Below are 16,129 nucleotides of genomic sequence, written 5' to 3' on the forward strand. Positions count from 1 at the left end.
ATGATGAGTTCTTCCAGGTGGCTCTTCCATCCCTTGCAACAAGACTGCCATTAGTTGGTCCATCTTTCACCAGACAGATCTGGTTCTACAGTACACAAAACTTAAGCTCAGGCTTAGATCCCTGCGGCATCCCTCGTGAATACAAGCAACAGTGTTCTTTTTGTGTTCCTATCTCTTTGCAGAATATTCACATACCTGGGACCAGGGGGACCTGGGGACCCAGGCAAGGAATGGAAAAGCAACAAAAAATGTTAACTCTTAATCCTAAGAGACTTAGGGACAGTTTTCTAGTTGCCTGCCATTTATCCCTAGTAACACTGTGGGGGCTGAAAATGTGCTCAGCTAAAAATCTATAGTTCCATCATTGTTTGCCAGGACAGGAGTGACCAATGAGATATAAACAGAAGTAGCTGGGTGGGACTTCTAAGAAAGCTTTCTAACAGAGCCAACTCAGTTGGCAGATGTCATTTCTTGTCCCTGCCCCTACCTGTTTCTTCTTATCCAGACTCAGAGATGATGGCTGGAGGAGCAGCAGCCATCTTGTGCCTATGAGGTAGCTTCGAAGCTAGCAGAACAGAAGGATGGGAGTCCAGATGTCTGATGACATCATGGAGCCACTATAGTATTTCTGAACAATTTGTGTTAAGTGAGAGAAAAAAGTTCCTACCTTATTCAAGCCACTATTATTTTTGCATCCTTGGTATTAGTAGCCAAATGTAATTATTGATAAAGCCTTAATCACCTCTGGTTTTCCCCCTCCTACCATATACTTCACTCAGCTCCAATCTACCCTCCAGCAGGCCACCGGTCCTGCTTTGAAGCCTTCAATGGCTTTCCAGCAGCCCTAGATAAAATCCACATTACTTAGTATGATATTTGGGATACTGCACCCCCTAGGCCTGAGCTGAGCTGTATCTCCTGTCTCAAACCCAGACACCCTGTGCTCCAGTTACTCCGCATTTTTCAACATTCTTGTCTATACTACTCTTCGATACCCATAATCCTGTACCTTGAAGTTTTCTAAGCGGTGAGCTCCTGCTTGTCATTCAATACATATCTGCAAAGTCACCTCCCACAGGAAGCCTTCCCTGATGTCCTCAAAGTCACTGACTCCTATGGACTTCTAAGACCAGTTCTTTGTAAAATATCTCTGATGTGTGGCACTTACCACACAGTATTATAATCACTTATCGTTTCAACTGGTCTCCCCCCGCCCTTGACTGGGAGCACTTCAAGGCAGAGACAGAGCCTTGCTGCTCTGTGTATCCCCGGCTATTAGCAAATCCTGAATGAAGGAGTGAATAGACAGGTACATGGAAGCACAGCCCCTGACCCCTGCGGATTCAGAGTTGCCATCCTTCACGCTGCTGGGTCCCAGGGGATGGCTGAGCTAGAAGAGGGCACAGAATAACCGAGCAGATCTCTAAGAGAGGTGCACCCCACTCATGCATGTGGAGTGTCTGGGGCCCAAGAAAATCCTGGAAGCTGTCACTAGGGCGGGGTGAAGGGTAGCACGAACATGAGCTTCATGTTCCCCGCACCGGGCATATCCCAGTGCAGGCTCCAGACGGCAGATGAGGGCAGTCCCACAGCAGCTTCCTCTCCCTGTTTCATCCCCAGCCTGGCCCCACACCACAGTCCATCAACTCCTGCTCCAGGTGAAAACCTCAGAAACCCACAAAGCTTAGACCTGCTCCAGGTCACCAAGCAGCAGGGCCAGGCACTGGCAATCCAACGAGAAGCCCCACGACATCACATTTCCAGCTCCTGAAGCCATTCCTAGGGTAGGAGAGCCCTAACTGTTATCTTGTCCCCATTTTATAGATGGGGACAGAGTGACCCAGAGAGGTGAAGTGTGCCAAAGGTCACACAGCCAGCCAGAGGCAGAGGAGGGACTAACTCCTCTTCCCTCCATGGGCAGTGCACCCCAAAGGAGCCCAAATGCTGATAGCAGTGGGGCAAATTCCAGGGGCCCCAGAGCGACAGCCAAGTTGGCCACAGCCACACAACGCATAGGAAATGCCAGGCCCTCTGCACCCTCTCTTGAGGCCCAGTGCCCCAAGGCAGCCCCCTTTAAGGAGTGATCGGCCTTCCAGAAGAGCTCCAGTCTTAATTTTAGCTTGGAGGCCTGCCACAGGAGGCTTTAGCGAGAGGCAGGCTGAAGTTATGTGGGACAGCTGTCAGCCGGCATGCTGGGTGGGGCCTATTCAGCTGGCAGGGACATAAGTCTGGGGACACTGAATTGGTCTCTCTGCCCCAAGGATTTTCAGCCCCAGCCGGCCACACGGCGCGGATCTCCTCCTGTGGATCCCCCCAGCTCCGCGATGATGGCAGAAGAGCACACAGACCTCGAGGCCCAGATCGTCAAGGATATCCACTGCAAGGAGATTGACCTGGTGAACCGAGACCCCAAAAACATTAACGAGGACATAGTCAAGGTAGGCTCTGCGGGCCTGCCTCGGCGGGCGGAGGGTGTCACGCTTGTGAGAGGTGGGCGCTTGGCAGGGGAGGGTTTCTGCTGCAGACACAGCTTCCCTGAAAAGAGACTTGTTGCTCTGTTGTCTCTGTATCACCCCACCCCACTCCACCCCGCCCCCCAAAAAAGGCTTGTAAATCGCCCAAGGACCTTTAGCAAAATCAAGAGCAAAAAAATTAGCCTCATCTCCATGACCTAAGTGCTAATCAGGGCGGGAGAAGCGAGTCACAAAGAAAATCCCTCCTTACTACTGTGACGTTCCTGCCACTCACTCCTGGCCCTCATCCTGGGAGGAATAGGAACGGGCGGCCAAGTTGGGCTCCTTTCCATGCCAGGGGGCATTTCTGCGGTCTCTCTAGTGGGTACAGGGTTAATCCCCAGAGGGCAGCTCCCAGCAGGGCCGGCAGCCCCTCTAGGTGCACTCACTCCCCCAGAGCACTGCCCAACATCTGTCCCTAAGGCTGGGGGTCATGCCCAGCCCTCCCCCAGCTCCCTCCTCACCCCAGGTCTAGTGGCCAGGACAGGGCAGAGGGCACCTGGGACCCTGGAAAGGAATGCTCAGAGTTGTCCAGCCCTCAGGGAGTCTTCCAATGTCTGAAGTTGGGCCTCTTTCCTCGCCTCCCGGTGACACTAACAGACCTGCTGCCTCCAGGCCCACACCTTCAATCCAACTTCCACCCAGTACCCAGAGGGATCCTTCTTTTTTTCTTTTTGAGACAGTCTCGTTCTGTCCCCTAGGCTGGAGTGCAGTCACACACTCACGGCTCACTGCAGCCTCAACTTCCCAAGCTCAAGCGATTCTCCCTCCTCAGCCTCCTGAGTAGCTGGGACCACGGGCAAGTGCCACCATGCCCGGCTAATTTTTGTATTTTTAGTAGAGACCGGGTTTCATTATGTTGACCAAGCTGGTATCAAACTCTTGGGCTCAAGTGATCCTCCTACCTCCCAAAGTGCTGGGATTACGGGCACAAGCCTCCGCACCTGGCGCAGAGGGAACTTTCTAAAGCAGAATTCCTCCAAGAAGGGTCCCCGGCCACCAGCATCAGGGTCACTGGAGGGGCTGTTAAGAGGGCCAGTGTCTGGGGCCTCTCAGATTCTACTGAAAGTGCTGGAATCTCAGGCCGGGGCTGTCCAATAAGGATACTGTTACCACAAGGAATTTTAAATTTTCTAGCAGCCACATTTTAAAATGCAAAAGCGAACAGGTGAAATTAATGTTCATGATATTTCTTACTTAACCCTATATATTTAAAATAGTATTATTTCAACATATAAGCAATATAAAACAATTATCAATGAACTATTGTACAGTCTTCAAGTTTAAAATCCAGTGTGCTTCCAACACCCATAGAGTATTTCAGTTCAGACTTCACATTTTCATCCAACATGCTTGTTCTGCATTTACATTTCATAAAATGTACATGTGAAAATCAATTCACATGCCTGTACTGTTTCAAACATTCTGTAAAAATTTTTCAATAATGAAATCAGGGTTTACATTTTAATTAAAGTTAAACAAAATATAGAATTCTTCAGTTTCGCTAGCCACATTTCAAGTGTTCAAAGCTCCTGGTCACTGGATCAGACTATGTGGCTGAGGACTTGTTCTAAAGCACAGGCCTGTATTGCGGTCTTTCAGTGGGGCACCCCTCATGCTGGAGAAGCCTAGCCTGTCCATGTGGCTGTCCAAACCCAACACAATCTGGCCCCAACCTGCTTCTTCTGCCTAGTTTGCTCCCACCTGCCAGCCCACCCACCAGAGTACCTTCCTGTGCCATTGCCAGAAGTGCATGTCCCCTCTTTTCCAGGTGGTGAATGCCTCACTCAGCCTTCAAGGCCCAACTCCAATGCAACCTCCTCCAGGAAGCCTTCCCTGACTCCTCCAGGCAATTAGTTGCTCCCACTTCTGTCCCCCTGCTTCACTCAGGGCATTCCTCCACAACAGCTCTTATTACACTGGATATTATATTTCTATACATTATGAGTGATGGAGATAGAGTACATAATATAGCTCTGTGTGAAAGTTGCAATAAGGAAAATTAGGAAACAAATTTTACAAACTGTAAAGCACTGTATACATGTAAATAAAATTGCACATGTAAAATATTATTAGTTATGGTTTCCATCAGTGTGATCTAGCAGGAATAGTCCTGGATTTGACTTTAATAGACTTGATTTCAAATCCAGTCCGTTTTACCTAAAAATGATAACACTGGACAAGCCAACCAGGTTTTCTGAGCCTCAGTTTCCCCTGTAAAATAGGAATAATATAATTTACCTCCACCAGGTAAACGAATCTCAAAGCAGCACTGTACAATATAATGTGAGGATTGAATGAGATGAAGGGTTTGAAAGTGTCTAACACAGTCCCTGGCACCCAGCAAGGATGTGACAGTGTGAGTCAAAGAAGGGTCTCAAAGAGCTTGCAATCTAGAGGCAAGAGAACTAAGCCGGGAGCCTGTGTCACGCCCAGGTAACCATCTGGTACACCCTGGTGGGCTGCAGGGGGATGGGAAAGAGGACCCCACGGGGGAACATGGTTTCTAAAGGACACCCACAATGAGTGGTAAGTACAGAGGGAGCCCTGGAGGGAGCCAGCTGCAAGCCGCAGGCCTGGATTATGACACAGAGGGAGCAGCGGGGGCGGCAGCACAGATGCAGCGGCTTTACACAGCCTTCCTGGGGCTGAGAGCTGTCGTCTCCTGGAGGCCCTGAGCCCTAGAAAAAATAGCAAAGGCTAAACAAGGGTGCCACACATAATTTTGTCCAGAGGAGGTGGTTATTTGGTATGTTTTGGACATTCTCTGCTTTAGGGATTTATTTGACTTTTTCTTTCTTTTATTTTTAGTGAGTGAGAAATGAAAAAAGTTTACTGCAGAACAAGGATCATAAACCAGACTCAGATATATATCAGATTTAGATAGATTTCAGGTCTATGTTACAGTCTGTTAAAGAATAAAGAAAAGAAAGAAGGAGAGAGGGGACTGTGGCTAGGAGGGATAAAGCCAGACTGTTCAGCTTCTCAATTGCCAGGATTTCACCATTGATGGAGGAAAAGAGAGATGGGAAGGAAAAGGGAATGAGGAAGACAGAGAGAGATGGAGAAACCGGACAGAGGCTGAGAGGAGGGTGCAGGAGGCCCTGGCAGTGCCCCAGGTGGCAGGTGGCAGGGTGGCCTCACAGGTGGTAGCAGGTTCCTCGTGGGCTAAGATGAGTGACACAGAAAGAAGGCTGGAATAGGACCTGGCTACAGAGACTCGAGTTCTGGTCCAAGACCTGACAGTAACTTGCTGTGTGACTCTGAGGAAATCCTTTGCCCTTTCTGGGCCCAAGTCCCTGGTGCCACCAGCCACTTCTGTTTCACATTTTAAAAAGCCAAGGATGAAGAGTAGGAGATAGACATACTACATCCATGGATTTGACCCCCAGTAGAGGGGAGGCACCCCTTTTTGGCCCTGCCCTTAACCCCAGGCAGCCAAGGACAGAGGAAAAGCCCCGTACACCCCAACAGACTTCAATTGTGGTCTCCAAGGCTGGGGGCCCAGGGCAGTGTAGAAGGTCATGGAGATTGGAGCTGAGGAACTGGGGGGAGCACACCCCCATTCCTGTTGCCACTTGCCTCCTCACCAACACTGATTCCACAAATCGCTACTGAATGCCTGCTCAGCACAGTCACTGTGCTATCCCAGAGGACATGGTGATGAGCAGGACAGGCTCACTGCATGCAAGCCCTCCAGGTTGCGGGGTTGGGAATGTCTGCCAAAGGTCCTCAGGGTTCTCAGCTCACCAGTGGGTACACCCAAGGATGCCTCAACCTTCAGAGCCAGGTTGGAAAGGTTCTAGCCCCAGTACAGGTATACCTCAGGACCTCAGAGCCACCCCACACTGTCCCCAAGTTATTTCTGAGAAGGCTTAGGGCCACCTCACTGACAACGCTCTCTCTCTCTCTCCTCTCTCTTCTCTCTCTTTCTTTCTCTCCTCTCTCTCTTCTCTCTCTCTCGATCTCCCTTTCTTGACTCACACATAGGCCCCCCAGGGTCCTAAAGCAGTGATGCTTGAACCTGAGAGTCATGCAGGTCCCCTAGCTTCTGTAGTCAACTCCTCCCTCTCGAGCTTCTCTCTAGTTGCCTTTCAAGCAGAGGAAGGAGATAGACAGGATCCCAGCTCCTCCATGATACTACTCCCCACCCACCTCCACCCACATCTGCCATAGAATGCCTGCCTTCTTCAGAAAAACAAGCTCCCATTTGCCCCTTGGCTCAGGCTACACAACACCCAGAGGAACCAGATGCCCAACAGCCCTACAAACTCTTGTTCCAGATTTGTGCCCATCAGGGACACCCTGTCGCACAAAGATGAAACTGACCTGGTACCTCCCCTGGAGAGGAATCCAGCCCTGGGGAGAAGATGAGATGAGAACATACAGGAGAAGGTGCAGAACACCATAAATGAGTGCCAGGTTAAGTGTCATGGGAGGTTAGGAGAGGAAGAATTACTTTCATCGGGAAAAATCAGAAGCCAGCTTTATGGAGAGGTGGTATCCATGGTGCATTATAAAAATGAGAAAAATTAAAAATGTGTAATGGAGGAACAAAGTTTTCCATGAAAAAATGGAATAAGCAATGGCTTTCCCAACACTGGGAAGAATGTTGGGCAGAGTCGGCAAATGTGAGAGACTGTGATTACCACTGCCCCTTCCAGTGTTCATGGCAGACATGACTAATGGATCACAGCACTGCTCCATGGAAGCCATGAACTATCAGCTAGTCATGGTGGGTACAACAGATAACACTTCACTGCTGCTCTGTCTGCAGGAGAATAATGAACTATCAAAGAGGATTAGGACAGAGTATCTGAAAGGGAATTTGTGGGAGAGAAGGCAGGAAGGGCAGATTGAAACTAAATAATGGAGGGTCATCCAATCCATCCAATCCACCTGTCATTCCATATTGGCAATTCCTTCCTTTTGGAAATGTCTTGCCCTCTGTCAATGACCTCTAAGAAAGGCTACATCAGACTAATTCACACTGAGGTATTACAACTTAGTGTTATGAGGACTCCTGGGTATCAACTGATCTAGAGTTTTTCAAAATGCAATCCACTTTCCCAGGGTCCACTGGTGGGAGCGCTTATTAAAATGCAGATTCCTTGGCCTTGACCCCAGAAGTTATTCAGCTGAGCTGGTGAATGTTTGCATTTCATGTTTGAGCATAAAAGTTTCATGCTCAGGCCAGGCACGGTGGCTCATGCCTGTAATCTTAGCACCTTAGGAGGCCAAGGCAGGTGGATCACCTGAGGTCAGGAGTTCAAAACCTGACCTGGCCAACATGATAAAAACCCATCTCTACTAAAAATACAAAACAATAGCCAGATGTAGTGGTGGGCACCTGTAATCCCAGCTACTCAGGAGGCTGAGGCAGGAGAATTGCTTGAACCCAGGAGGTGGAGGTTGCCATGAGTCAAGATCGCACCACTGCATTCCAGTCTGGACAGCAAGAGCAAAACTCCTTCTCAAAAAAAAAGAAGAGTTTCATGTTCAAACTTGTCAGCTTGTCAGCAACCAAGTCCCATTCATCCTACAGAAGACACCTGGGGCCCAGAGTTATCCCTTGTTTTCCTTAAAGACAGACAGTATCAGTTATCAATTGCTGAGTAACAAATCATTCCAAAACTTAATGGCTTAAGGAAACAACCATTTTTTGATTTCTCACAGTTCTGTGGGTTGGCAGGGCTCAGTTTGGCAGTCTTGCTGGTCTCACTGGGGGCCTCTCATGTGGCTACAGTCAGAAGGTGGCTGAGGCTGCAATCACCTGGGGGCTCCACCAAGCTGGAACATCCAAGATGGTTCACTCATAGCCCTGGAATACTGGCAGAGATGGCTGGGAGGCACAGCTTAGCTGTGGTGCTGGGGTGGCTGGCCCTCTATCTCTGTGTAGTTTCAGGCCTCCTCATTCACATGGCCTTGCCATTAGTCTCTCAAGCAGCATTCAGCAGTGCGTTTCTAATTCTACCAGTCTCCGGAGCAAAGTATAAAAGTGGACTTCTAACATGGGGACTCAAAGTTCCTAAAAGCAGAAGCTGCTGGTCTTTCTGAAGGATTAGTTCTAGAACTGGCACAACATCCTTTCTGCCACATTCTTGTGGTTAAAGTGAGTCACAGGGCAAGCCCAGACTCAAGATGGGTTGAGACTACCTGAGGACAAACACTGAGAAGCATGACTAATGGAGGGCCATCTTTGGAGACCAGCAAACCACCCACTGAAAGCTCGTGCACAGCCAAGCCTAGAGCTCCACCCAAGGTGCTTCTATTGTTCCCCATTCCAATATGCACCAAATTTCTTAAAGGCAGAGACTGAGAGGGCAGAAGAATGGATGGGAAGGGACAGGCAGTGAGGCAAAGATCAGGGCTTAGTGGATTGCTGAGGAGCTTCTTCTGGCAGGTTCTTCTCCTCCTCTCTCTCTTTGCAGCCCTCTATTATCTCAGTCTCTTCCCAGCTCCTTTACATAAACCCAAGTCCTGTTGTGCCCCAGCCCAGGTGCCCTAGGTCCCCTAAGGTAGACCTGGAGCTGAAGAGAAGGGCTGGAGGGCACTAGGATGGGGGTAGGTATATGGTCTTACCTAGGACGCTCTCAACTCCAAGAGCATCCTCTTGAAGGATGAGTCAGAGATATTCTCAACTGCAAGTTCCAGATGATGCCTGGCCACCTCCTCCTCCCATCAGAGCCAGCCTGTGCTGTGTTCTGTGCCTCAGGCCCTGCTGGGGTATCTGGCCCCTTCAATGACCCTGCTGTCAGGCTGACCTGAGCATCACCCTGCCAGTCCCTTACATGCCATGTGAAATAACACATGTAAGATACGTGACCCCAAACTGGCATGCATAAAGGGCCAAATACATTGTGTGTGTTACCATGGTTATCCCGGGTTGTACAGAATTCTATTATTTTGTTGCTACCAATTATAACAAAAGATGCAGAGCTTCGTCATTTTTACAGTTTTTGCAGCTATCACCTCATTTTACTTCCTGTTTTATAGGCCAGTGCCTCTAAAACTGAGTGAAGGACCAGTTTTAATATTATTATTCTAATCCATTGTACAGCTCTACTTTTGCAAAATATAACAAAAATTAATCACTGGAAAAATGAAAAGAAAACAGCCGTGCAGTTATAAGCACCAATTTGTATTGTTAGATTCAATAAACACAAAATTACTGCATCAAATTTCTATGAATATTTCTAAGCACTCTCAACTTCTATAATTACCTTGTTGGGAGACAGGGCACACTGATTGTGAAATGCCTTTTAAGTAACAAGGTAATAGGGGAGGAAGCTGGGACCTGGCAAAAGCTAAGCCCCTCGCTTGGGTTTGCTGACTCTGAAGCTAACTCCGTGTCACTACAGATCTTGGCGCAATCGTCTCTGTGTAGAATTGAAAAAGAAAGCAAGCAAACAAAAAACCTAGCATCTCAGAGAGGGAAAGTACCATGCCCCAACTCACACAGTAACTCGGTGGCCAGTGGATACTGGGACCATATACCTATCCCCCTGCTAAGAGCTATTTCCCCAGCCACAGATATCCTGTTTGAATTGTCCAAGGCCCTGGATGCCTACGGACTGAGTCATGCAGGACTCTGGGGGAGGTATTTTTGACCATGGGTGATTGCTGTCCTCCCCCGCATCCTCAAGCAATCCCCCGCCCTGCTATCCTGCACTTTCCCCGCCCTCTCAGAGCCTGCGGAGACTGCACTGGCTGGTTTCAATTAATCAACTGGGTATCTTGCTGTTCCAAAAATAAATATGCCAGAGAAGGGGACACCGACAGAATGTGCATCATCGTTCCCCCTTCCTCACCCTCCAGCCCCTCTCTCCAAATGCACACAGTGTCCTGAGCCTCAGCCCGCAGATGCAGGCTCCCAGCCCACCACCCTCCAAGAAAAAGCCATCTCCTCTCTGCTTCTGGAAAGGAATTAAGAAATGAAGTCACTGTGTGCTTGTGCTACACTGGCACGACTGCCTAGAGCTGCCTGAGCCGGGCCTTATAAATATCTCCCCAAACTAGCATGCTGTGGCCAAAGCTCTCTCAATGCTCAAATCTGAGCTAGGGGAACAGCTGCCTCCTCCAAGCCCAGCCCAGCCCTCTGAGAGCACGTTTTCTGAGATTCACAGAAAATAGAGCACTTGCCCCACACACAGCCCCCAAAGGCAATCCCTGGCAATAATTCAAATGTTAGCACCAATGGCTTCTGCAAACACCAAAAAAAGAAGAAGAAAGATAATTAAAAGACACATACAGAGGCCATTGGCAGTAGGATCATTACTGTAAGTACTGTAATTATTACTGTAAGGAAAGGAGGACTCCATCCATCTTATCAGCACAGAACTGAGACACACACACACACACATTTATAACTAGTTAGGCTGGAGAATAATCCAGGATGTCAAAAGAATTTCTGAGATGTATTTTCGAAGGAAACTTCAGAGCACCTGAAGGAATAATTACCATCATTGAGCAATATTACCATCACAATAGCACCACGTGCCAAGTATTGTGCTAAGCACTGCTCAAGAGGTAGTGTGCCTAGGTGAAGTGGGAATCAATCAGTATTTATTTGGATGTGTAGGTAGGTGGATGAATAGATGGATGTGGACGGATGGATGGATGGATGGAAGATAGATGAGCAGGTGGATAGGTGGCTAGATGGATAGATGAATGAGTGGATGGATAGATGGTGAGTGTCAGTCCATTTCGCATTGCTATAAAGGAATACCTGAGACTGGGTAATTTATAAAGAAAAGAGATTCATTTTTGTTCACGGTTCTGCAGGCTGTATAAGAAGCATGGTGCAGGCATCTGCATCTGGTGAGGCCTAAGGAAGCTTCCAATCATATCAGAAGGCAAAGAGGGAGCTGGCGTATCACATGGAGAGACAGGGAGCAAGAGAGATGCCGGGCTCTTTCAAACAACCAGCTCTCATGTGAACCAGCACAGCAAGAACTCACTCATGACCACAGGGAGGGCACCAAGCCATGGTGAAGGGTCCGCCCCCATGACCCAAACACCTCCCACCAGGCCCCACCTTCAACACCGGGGATCACATTTCAACATGAGATTTGGAGGGGACAAACATCCAAACCATCTCAGTGGGGCGTGGATGTATGGATGAATACATGGAAGAAAAATGATCTCAATCAGCAGGATCAAGGCCCTGGGGGTTTGACTAGAACCTCCACAGGCATGGGGAGTGAATATGACTTTTCCATCCCTGTTCCAATCCCTCAGTCCCCCAAATTCCCAGCCAGCCACCATCTCCTGGAAGCCCTCCAAGAAGAAGTGACATCCTTCCTGAGAAGATGAGGCCCATTTTCTTCCTCTCCTCCCATCCACAGGCTTGCATAACAGATTAAGTCATCTCTGATGAAACCTGCAGCAGAGAAATCTGGGGGCCAAAATTATACAAGGAAGGTCTTGGGAGGCCCTACTGACTCAGGTCAGCTTTTTCATATCTCCTGCAGCCCAGAGTCTCACCCTGTAAACTGTACTGCCTGCTAACACACCGCCCCGAGTGAGGCCTCATCCTCAGGGATCCCCAGCCTCAGAGCACAGGGAATGAGGGACCTGAGGTGGGGTGCAGGAGCTCAGAAGCTAAAGTCACATGAGAAAAGGGGGCCCAACACTGTCTGAGCAACATGGTTCTAGTCACTCCCTTCCCCAGAAAACATTGTACTGGAAAGAAATACCCAAACAATCATATCTTTAGTATTAGAGAAATACAAACCCAAGACTCTTTTCTTTTTTCTATTCTATTAATTCTCTGTGATGTGGCCATTTTTTTAATAATGAAAGTAATTTTAATAATGGCGATGCAATGGAGGAGAGGATCCCCTCCCCATAACCAAAGTGGGAAAGGGACTAGCGGGGAAGATTGAAGCTGGAGCCTCGGCTGCAGACCCCCACACAGGCCCCTCCTGTTGATCTGATTAGTCGGTACCTCCATTCACTCCCTTTTTATTTAAATAGCCCAGGAGCACTGCTAGAAAGAAAACATCTCAGAACAGTTACAGGCATTAACAAACATCTCTGCAACCTCCCACTTGGCAGGCTGTACTGGTAACAACCATGGAGCAGCTAAGTTGGTTCACTGCTGTTTAATTGACCAGTGGAGTTTTTTTTTTTTTTCCCCCAGACAGAATCTCTGTTACCCAGGCTGGAGTGCAGTGGCACGATCTCAACTCACTGCAAGCTCTGCTTCCCGAGTTGACACCATCCTCCTGCCTCAGTCTCCTGAGTAACTGGGACTACAGGTGCCCGCCACCACGCCTGGCTAATTTTTTTTTTTTTTTTTTTTGGTATTTTTAGTAGAGACGGGGTTTCACCATGGACCAGTGGATTTTACAGCCTCACATCCTTTCACCCTCATGAAGGTGAAACCACTGGAAGATTGTCATTGACTCCATCTTACAGACAAGACAGCTCAGGCTTAATGATGCTAAGTGACATCACCCATGTGTAGGCAGCTAGGAAGGTGCTTCATGCACAGCAGGGCTCGAGAGAGGTTAGGTAAGTGACATGAGGAACCTCTGCCTGTTCACCGTCCAATCCACAGGTGCCAGTAAATCGCTGCAGGATGCATACAACTGTCCAACACCCTTCAAACCATAAAACAATAGAATTTGAGAGCTGCGGCTGTAGCACTGCCACTGAGTCACTGTTGGCTTTAAGCAAGTCACTCACCTTGAGGGGGTTGAACGAGCATGCTGTGTTGGTCAGTGGTGCCCAGGAACAACAGCAGCTTGGGCTCAACACGGAGCTTGTTAGAAATACAGAGCCTTAAGCCCCACTCCATACTTGGGGAGTCAGAATCCTGGGGTGATGATATGGTCTGGATCTGTGTCCTCTCTAAACCTCATGTTGAAACATAATCTCCAATGTTGGAGGTGGGGCTGGGTGGGAAGTGATTGGATCACAGAGGCAGATCCCTCGTGGCTTAGTGTTGTCCTCACAATGGTGAGAGAATTCTTGTAAGATCTGGCTGTTGCAAACTGTGGTACTCCTCCATCCCGCCCAGCTCTCTCTCTTGCTCCGACTCTCACCATGGGAGACGCCTGCTCTCCCTTCTTTTGCCATGATTGAAAACTCCCTGAGGCCTCACCAGAAGCTAAGCAGATGCCAGCACCATGCTTCTGGCACAGATCATGACCCATGGGCCAATTAGACCTCCTTTCTTTATCAATTACCCAGCCTCAGGTATGTCTTTAGAGCAACGCAAGAATAGCCTAATACAGGTAGGGTCCAGCTGCCAAGGTTAACCTGACCTCTAGGGGATTCTGACGTATGCACGCACACACCCAAAAGCTTGAGAAGCGAGTGGCTTCTGTGAGTTGAGGCTTCCCCTTGCCGCCCCTGCAGGTGGATTTCGAAGATGTGATTGCAGAGCCCGTGGGCACCTACAGCTTTGACGGCGTGTGGAAGGTGAGCTACACCACCTTCACCGTCTCCAAGTACTGGTGCTACCGCCTGTTGTCCACGCTGCTGGGTGTCCCGCTGGCCCTGCTCTGGGGCTTCCTGTTCGCCTGCATCTCCTTCTGCCACATCTGGGCGGTGGTGCCGTGCATTAAGAGCTACCTGATTGAGATCCAGTGCATCAGCCACATCTACTCACTCTGCATCCGCACCTTCTGCAACCCACTCTTCGCGGCCCTGGGCCAGGTCTGCAGCAGCATCAAGGTGGTGCTGCGGAAGGAGGTCTAAAGCCAGGTGGGGCAACGAGGGTGGCAGGGCAAGGGGCGTTGGGCCAGGCTGGTCTCCGGGGAACTTCTTCACAGGGGCTGCTGGCGAGCTCTTTCTCTTTAGGGACTGCTCTATACCCCATGATGGAGCACACAGTGTAGGGAAGCCAGAAAGAAAAGACAGCCCAGCCACGGAAGCACAGTGGCCCTTCGCTCTCCCCCAGCCCCACCACGATGCCCCCATGCCTGGGCGTGAGGGAAGATCATTTGCTTAGAGGCAGCTACTGCAAGTCTTTGCGTTCACTTGTACTGTAACAACATAAACCAGCACGCAGTTCCCACTGGGGGCCAACCTGTCCACGCGCACTCAGGAAAGTGACCAGTGACCACTGGCATTAGGAGGGTGGCTCCAATAAAGGATTTTGGCTGCATTTGGGGAATGCTGCATTTTGTTCATGCCTGTAAGATTGGTCTGTGTCCTGACCAGCTCCAAAAATATACTTCACTGCCCTGAAAAACAGATACAGGGAAAGTTGGTTGTCTCTTCACTTGGCCAAATCCAAGGAACAGAACAGAGTCTTTTTCTTCTTCGGATTCTATTGTTTGCTGGGATTGTACATGTTCCTTGGGAGATCATGTTCAAGTGACTCCTGTTGCCTGAACCCAATAACAGGCACCAATGGAGGAAAATGGCCCTTGGGCTGGCAGGGGCAGTGACCCTCCCAGGGTACCACTGAGGGCAGGGCCTGGGTTCAAGCCTCCCTGAACCTCCCCTTTGGCTAACTGAGCCCCTGAAGTGCACAGCACTGCCATTTGACATGAAAGTACCTTCGGCCTCAAGAGATGTGAAGAAGTCACAAGGTCTAATTTGTGCGTGTGTGGACTCACTGTGGAAATAAAATGCAATAGAAAGAGCATGTATCGCTTCCTTCCTCCTCAAACACACATACATATACACACACACACACACACACACACACACAGCTCTTATCTTCTTTAGGGCTGTCTTTTTCAAGTGTGCTATCCAGAACTTAGCCATTAAAAAAGAAAAGATGGGGACGGGTGTTAGCATCTGTGGTCCAGTTCTTTTGGAAATGTATATTTCTCTCACAGATTTTCAATAGGCATTGGCACATTAAAGGCTCTGACAAGTCCTGCAGTAGAGCACACCGTGTAAGGAAGCCAGAAAGAAAAGACAGCCCAGCCACGGAGCACAGTGGCCCTTCGCTCTCCCCCAACCCCACCACGATGCCCCCATGCCCGGGCGTGAGGGAAGATCATTTGCTAAGAGGCAGCTACTGCAAGTCTTTTTAGACCAGTATCCCCCAATTCTATCTGACCTTTTTTTTTTCTTTTCATGTAACGCCCATTTAAGTCTCATATAATTAAGGTTCCACAGCACTTGTCAGGTTTTCGGAGACATTATTCACGCCTGGCCATGAGCCCAGTGGTTTTGGGAGGCGGTGTGGTGAAGTGGACCGCACACAGCTTGGGAACTAGGACGCAGGCAGCCTTGGTTCCAGTCCTGCTTCTGCTCCTGGTTGCCTTCTCCGCCTCAATTCATCATCCACAAAATGATCTCTAATGTGCATTTTGGCTCCAAAATTTTACCCTATTTTGGTTTTCTCCTAACATCTTATGTAAATTTCAAACACAGAGAAAAGTTGAACAGCTACCTACCCATCTAGGCTCTAACATTAACATTTTTCTACGCCAACTTTCTCACGTCCCTATCCATCTATCCACCCCTCTCCATCCCACAAATCTCGTCTTTATGCATGTTTAAATATGTTGCAGAGATCAGTATATTTCACCCCCAAACACTTCATCATTCATCCCTTGTTTCTGCAGATGAGAAAGTTACAGTCCAGAGAAGTCAGCAACCTTGCCAAAAAGCGCCCACCTAGCCAGCATTATCGCTGTGGCTCC

General features: G+C 49.0%; 1 protein-coding gene across 1 annotated transcript; it reads left to right on the forward strand.

Moving 5' to 3' along the window:
• The first annotated feature begins 2,194 nt into the window (after positions 1–2,194).
• On the forward strand, positions 2,195–14,631 carry LOC105477644 (caveolin 3). The gene is made up of 2 exons (XM_011734208.2): positions 2,195–2,438; positions 13,881–14,631. The coding sequence occupies exons 1-2, from the start codon at positions 2,325–2,327 to the stop codon at positions 14,220–14,222; spliced, it is 456 nt and encodes a 151-aa protein (XP_011732510.1). The 5' UTR covers positions 2,195–2,324; the 3' UTR covers positions 14,223–14,631.
• Positions 14,632–16,129: the final 1,498 nt, after the last annotated feature.

Source organism: Macaca nemestrina, chromosome 2, assembly GCF_043159975.1.
Source record: "Macaca nemestrina isolate mMacNem1 chromosome 2, mMacNem.hap1, whole genome shotgun sequence".
NCBI classification, from domain to species: Eukaryota; Metazoa; Chordata; class Mammalia; order Primates; family Cercopithecidae; genus Macaca; species Macaca nemestrina.

What these genes read in the sequence shown, in the direction of transcription:
- LOC105477644 (XM_011734208.2), top strand. Translation starts at nt 2,325, where the DNA reads ATGATGGCAGAAGAGCACACAGACCTCGAGGCCCAGATCGTCAAGGAT. An exon ending in TTAACGAGGACATAGTCAAG is followed by an intron (nt 2,439 to 13,880) that starts GTAGGCTCTGCG and finishes CCGCCCCTGCAG; the next exon opens with GTGGATTTCGAAGATGTGAT.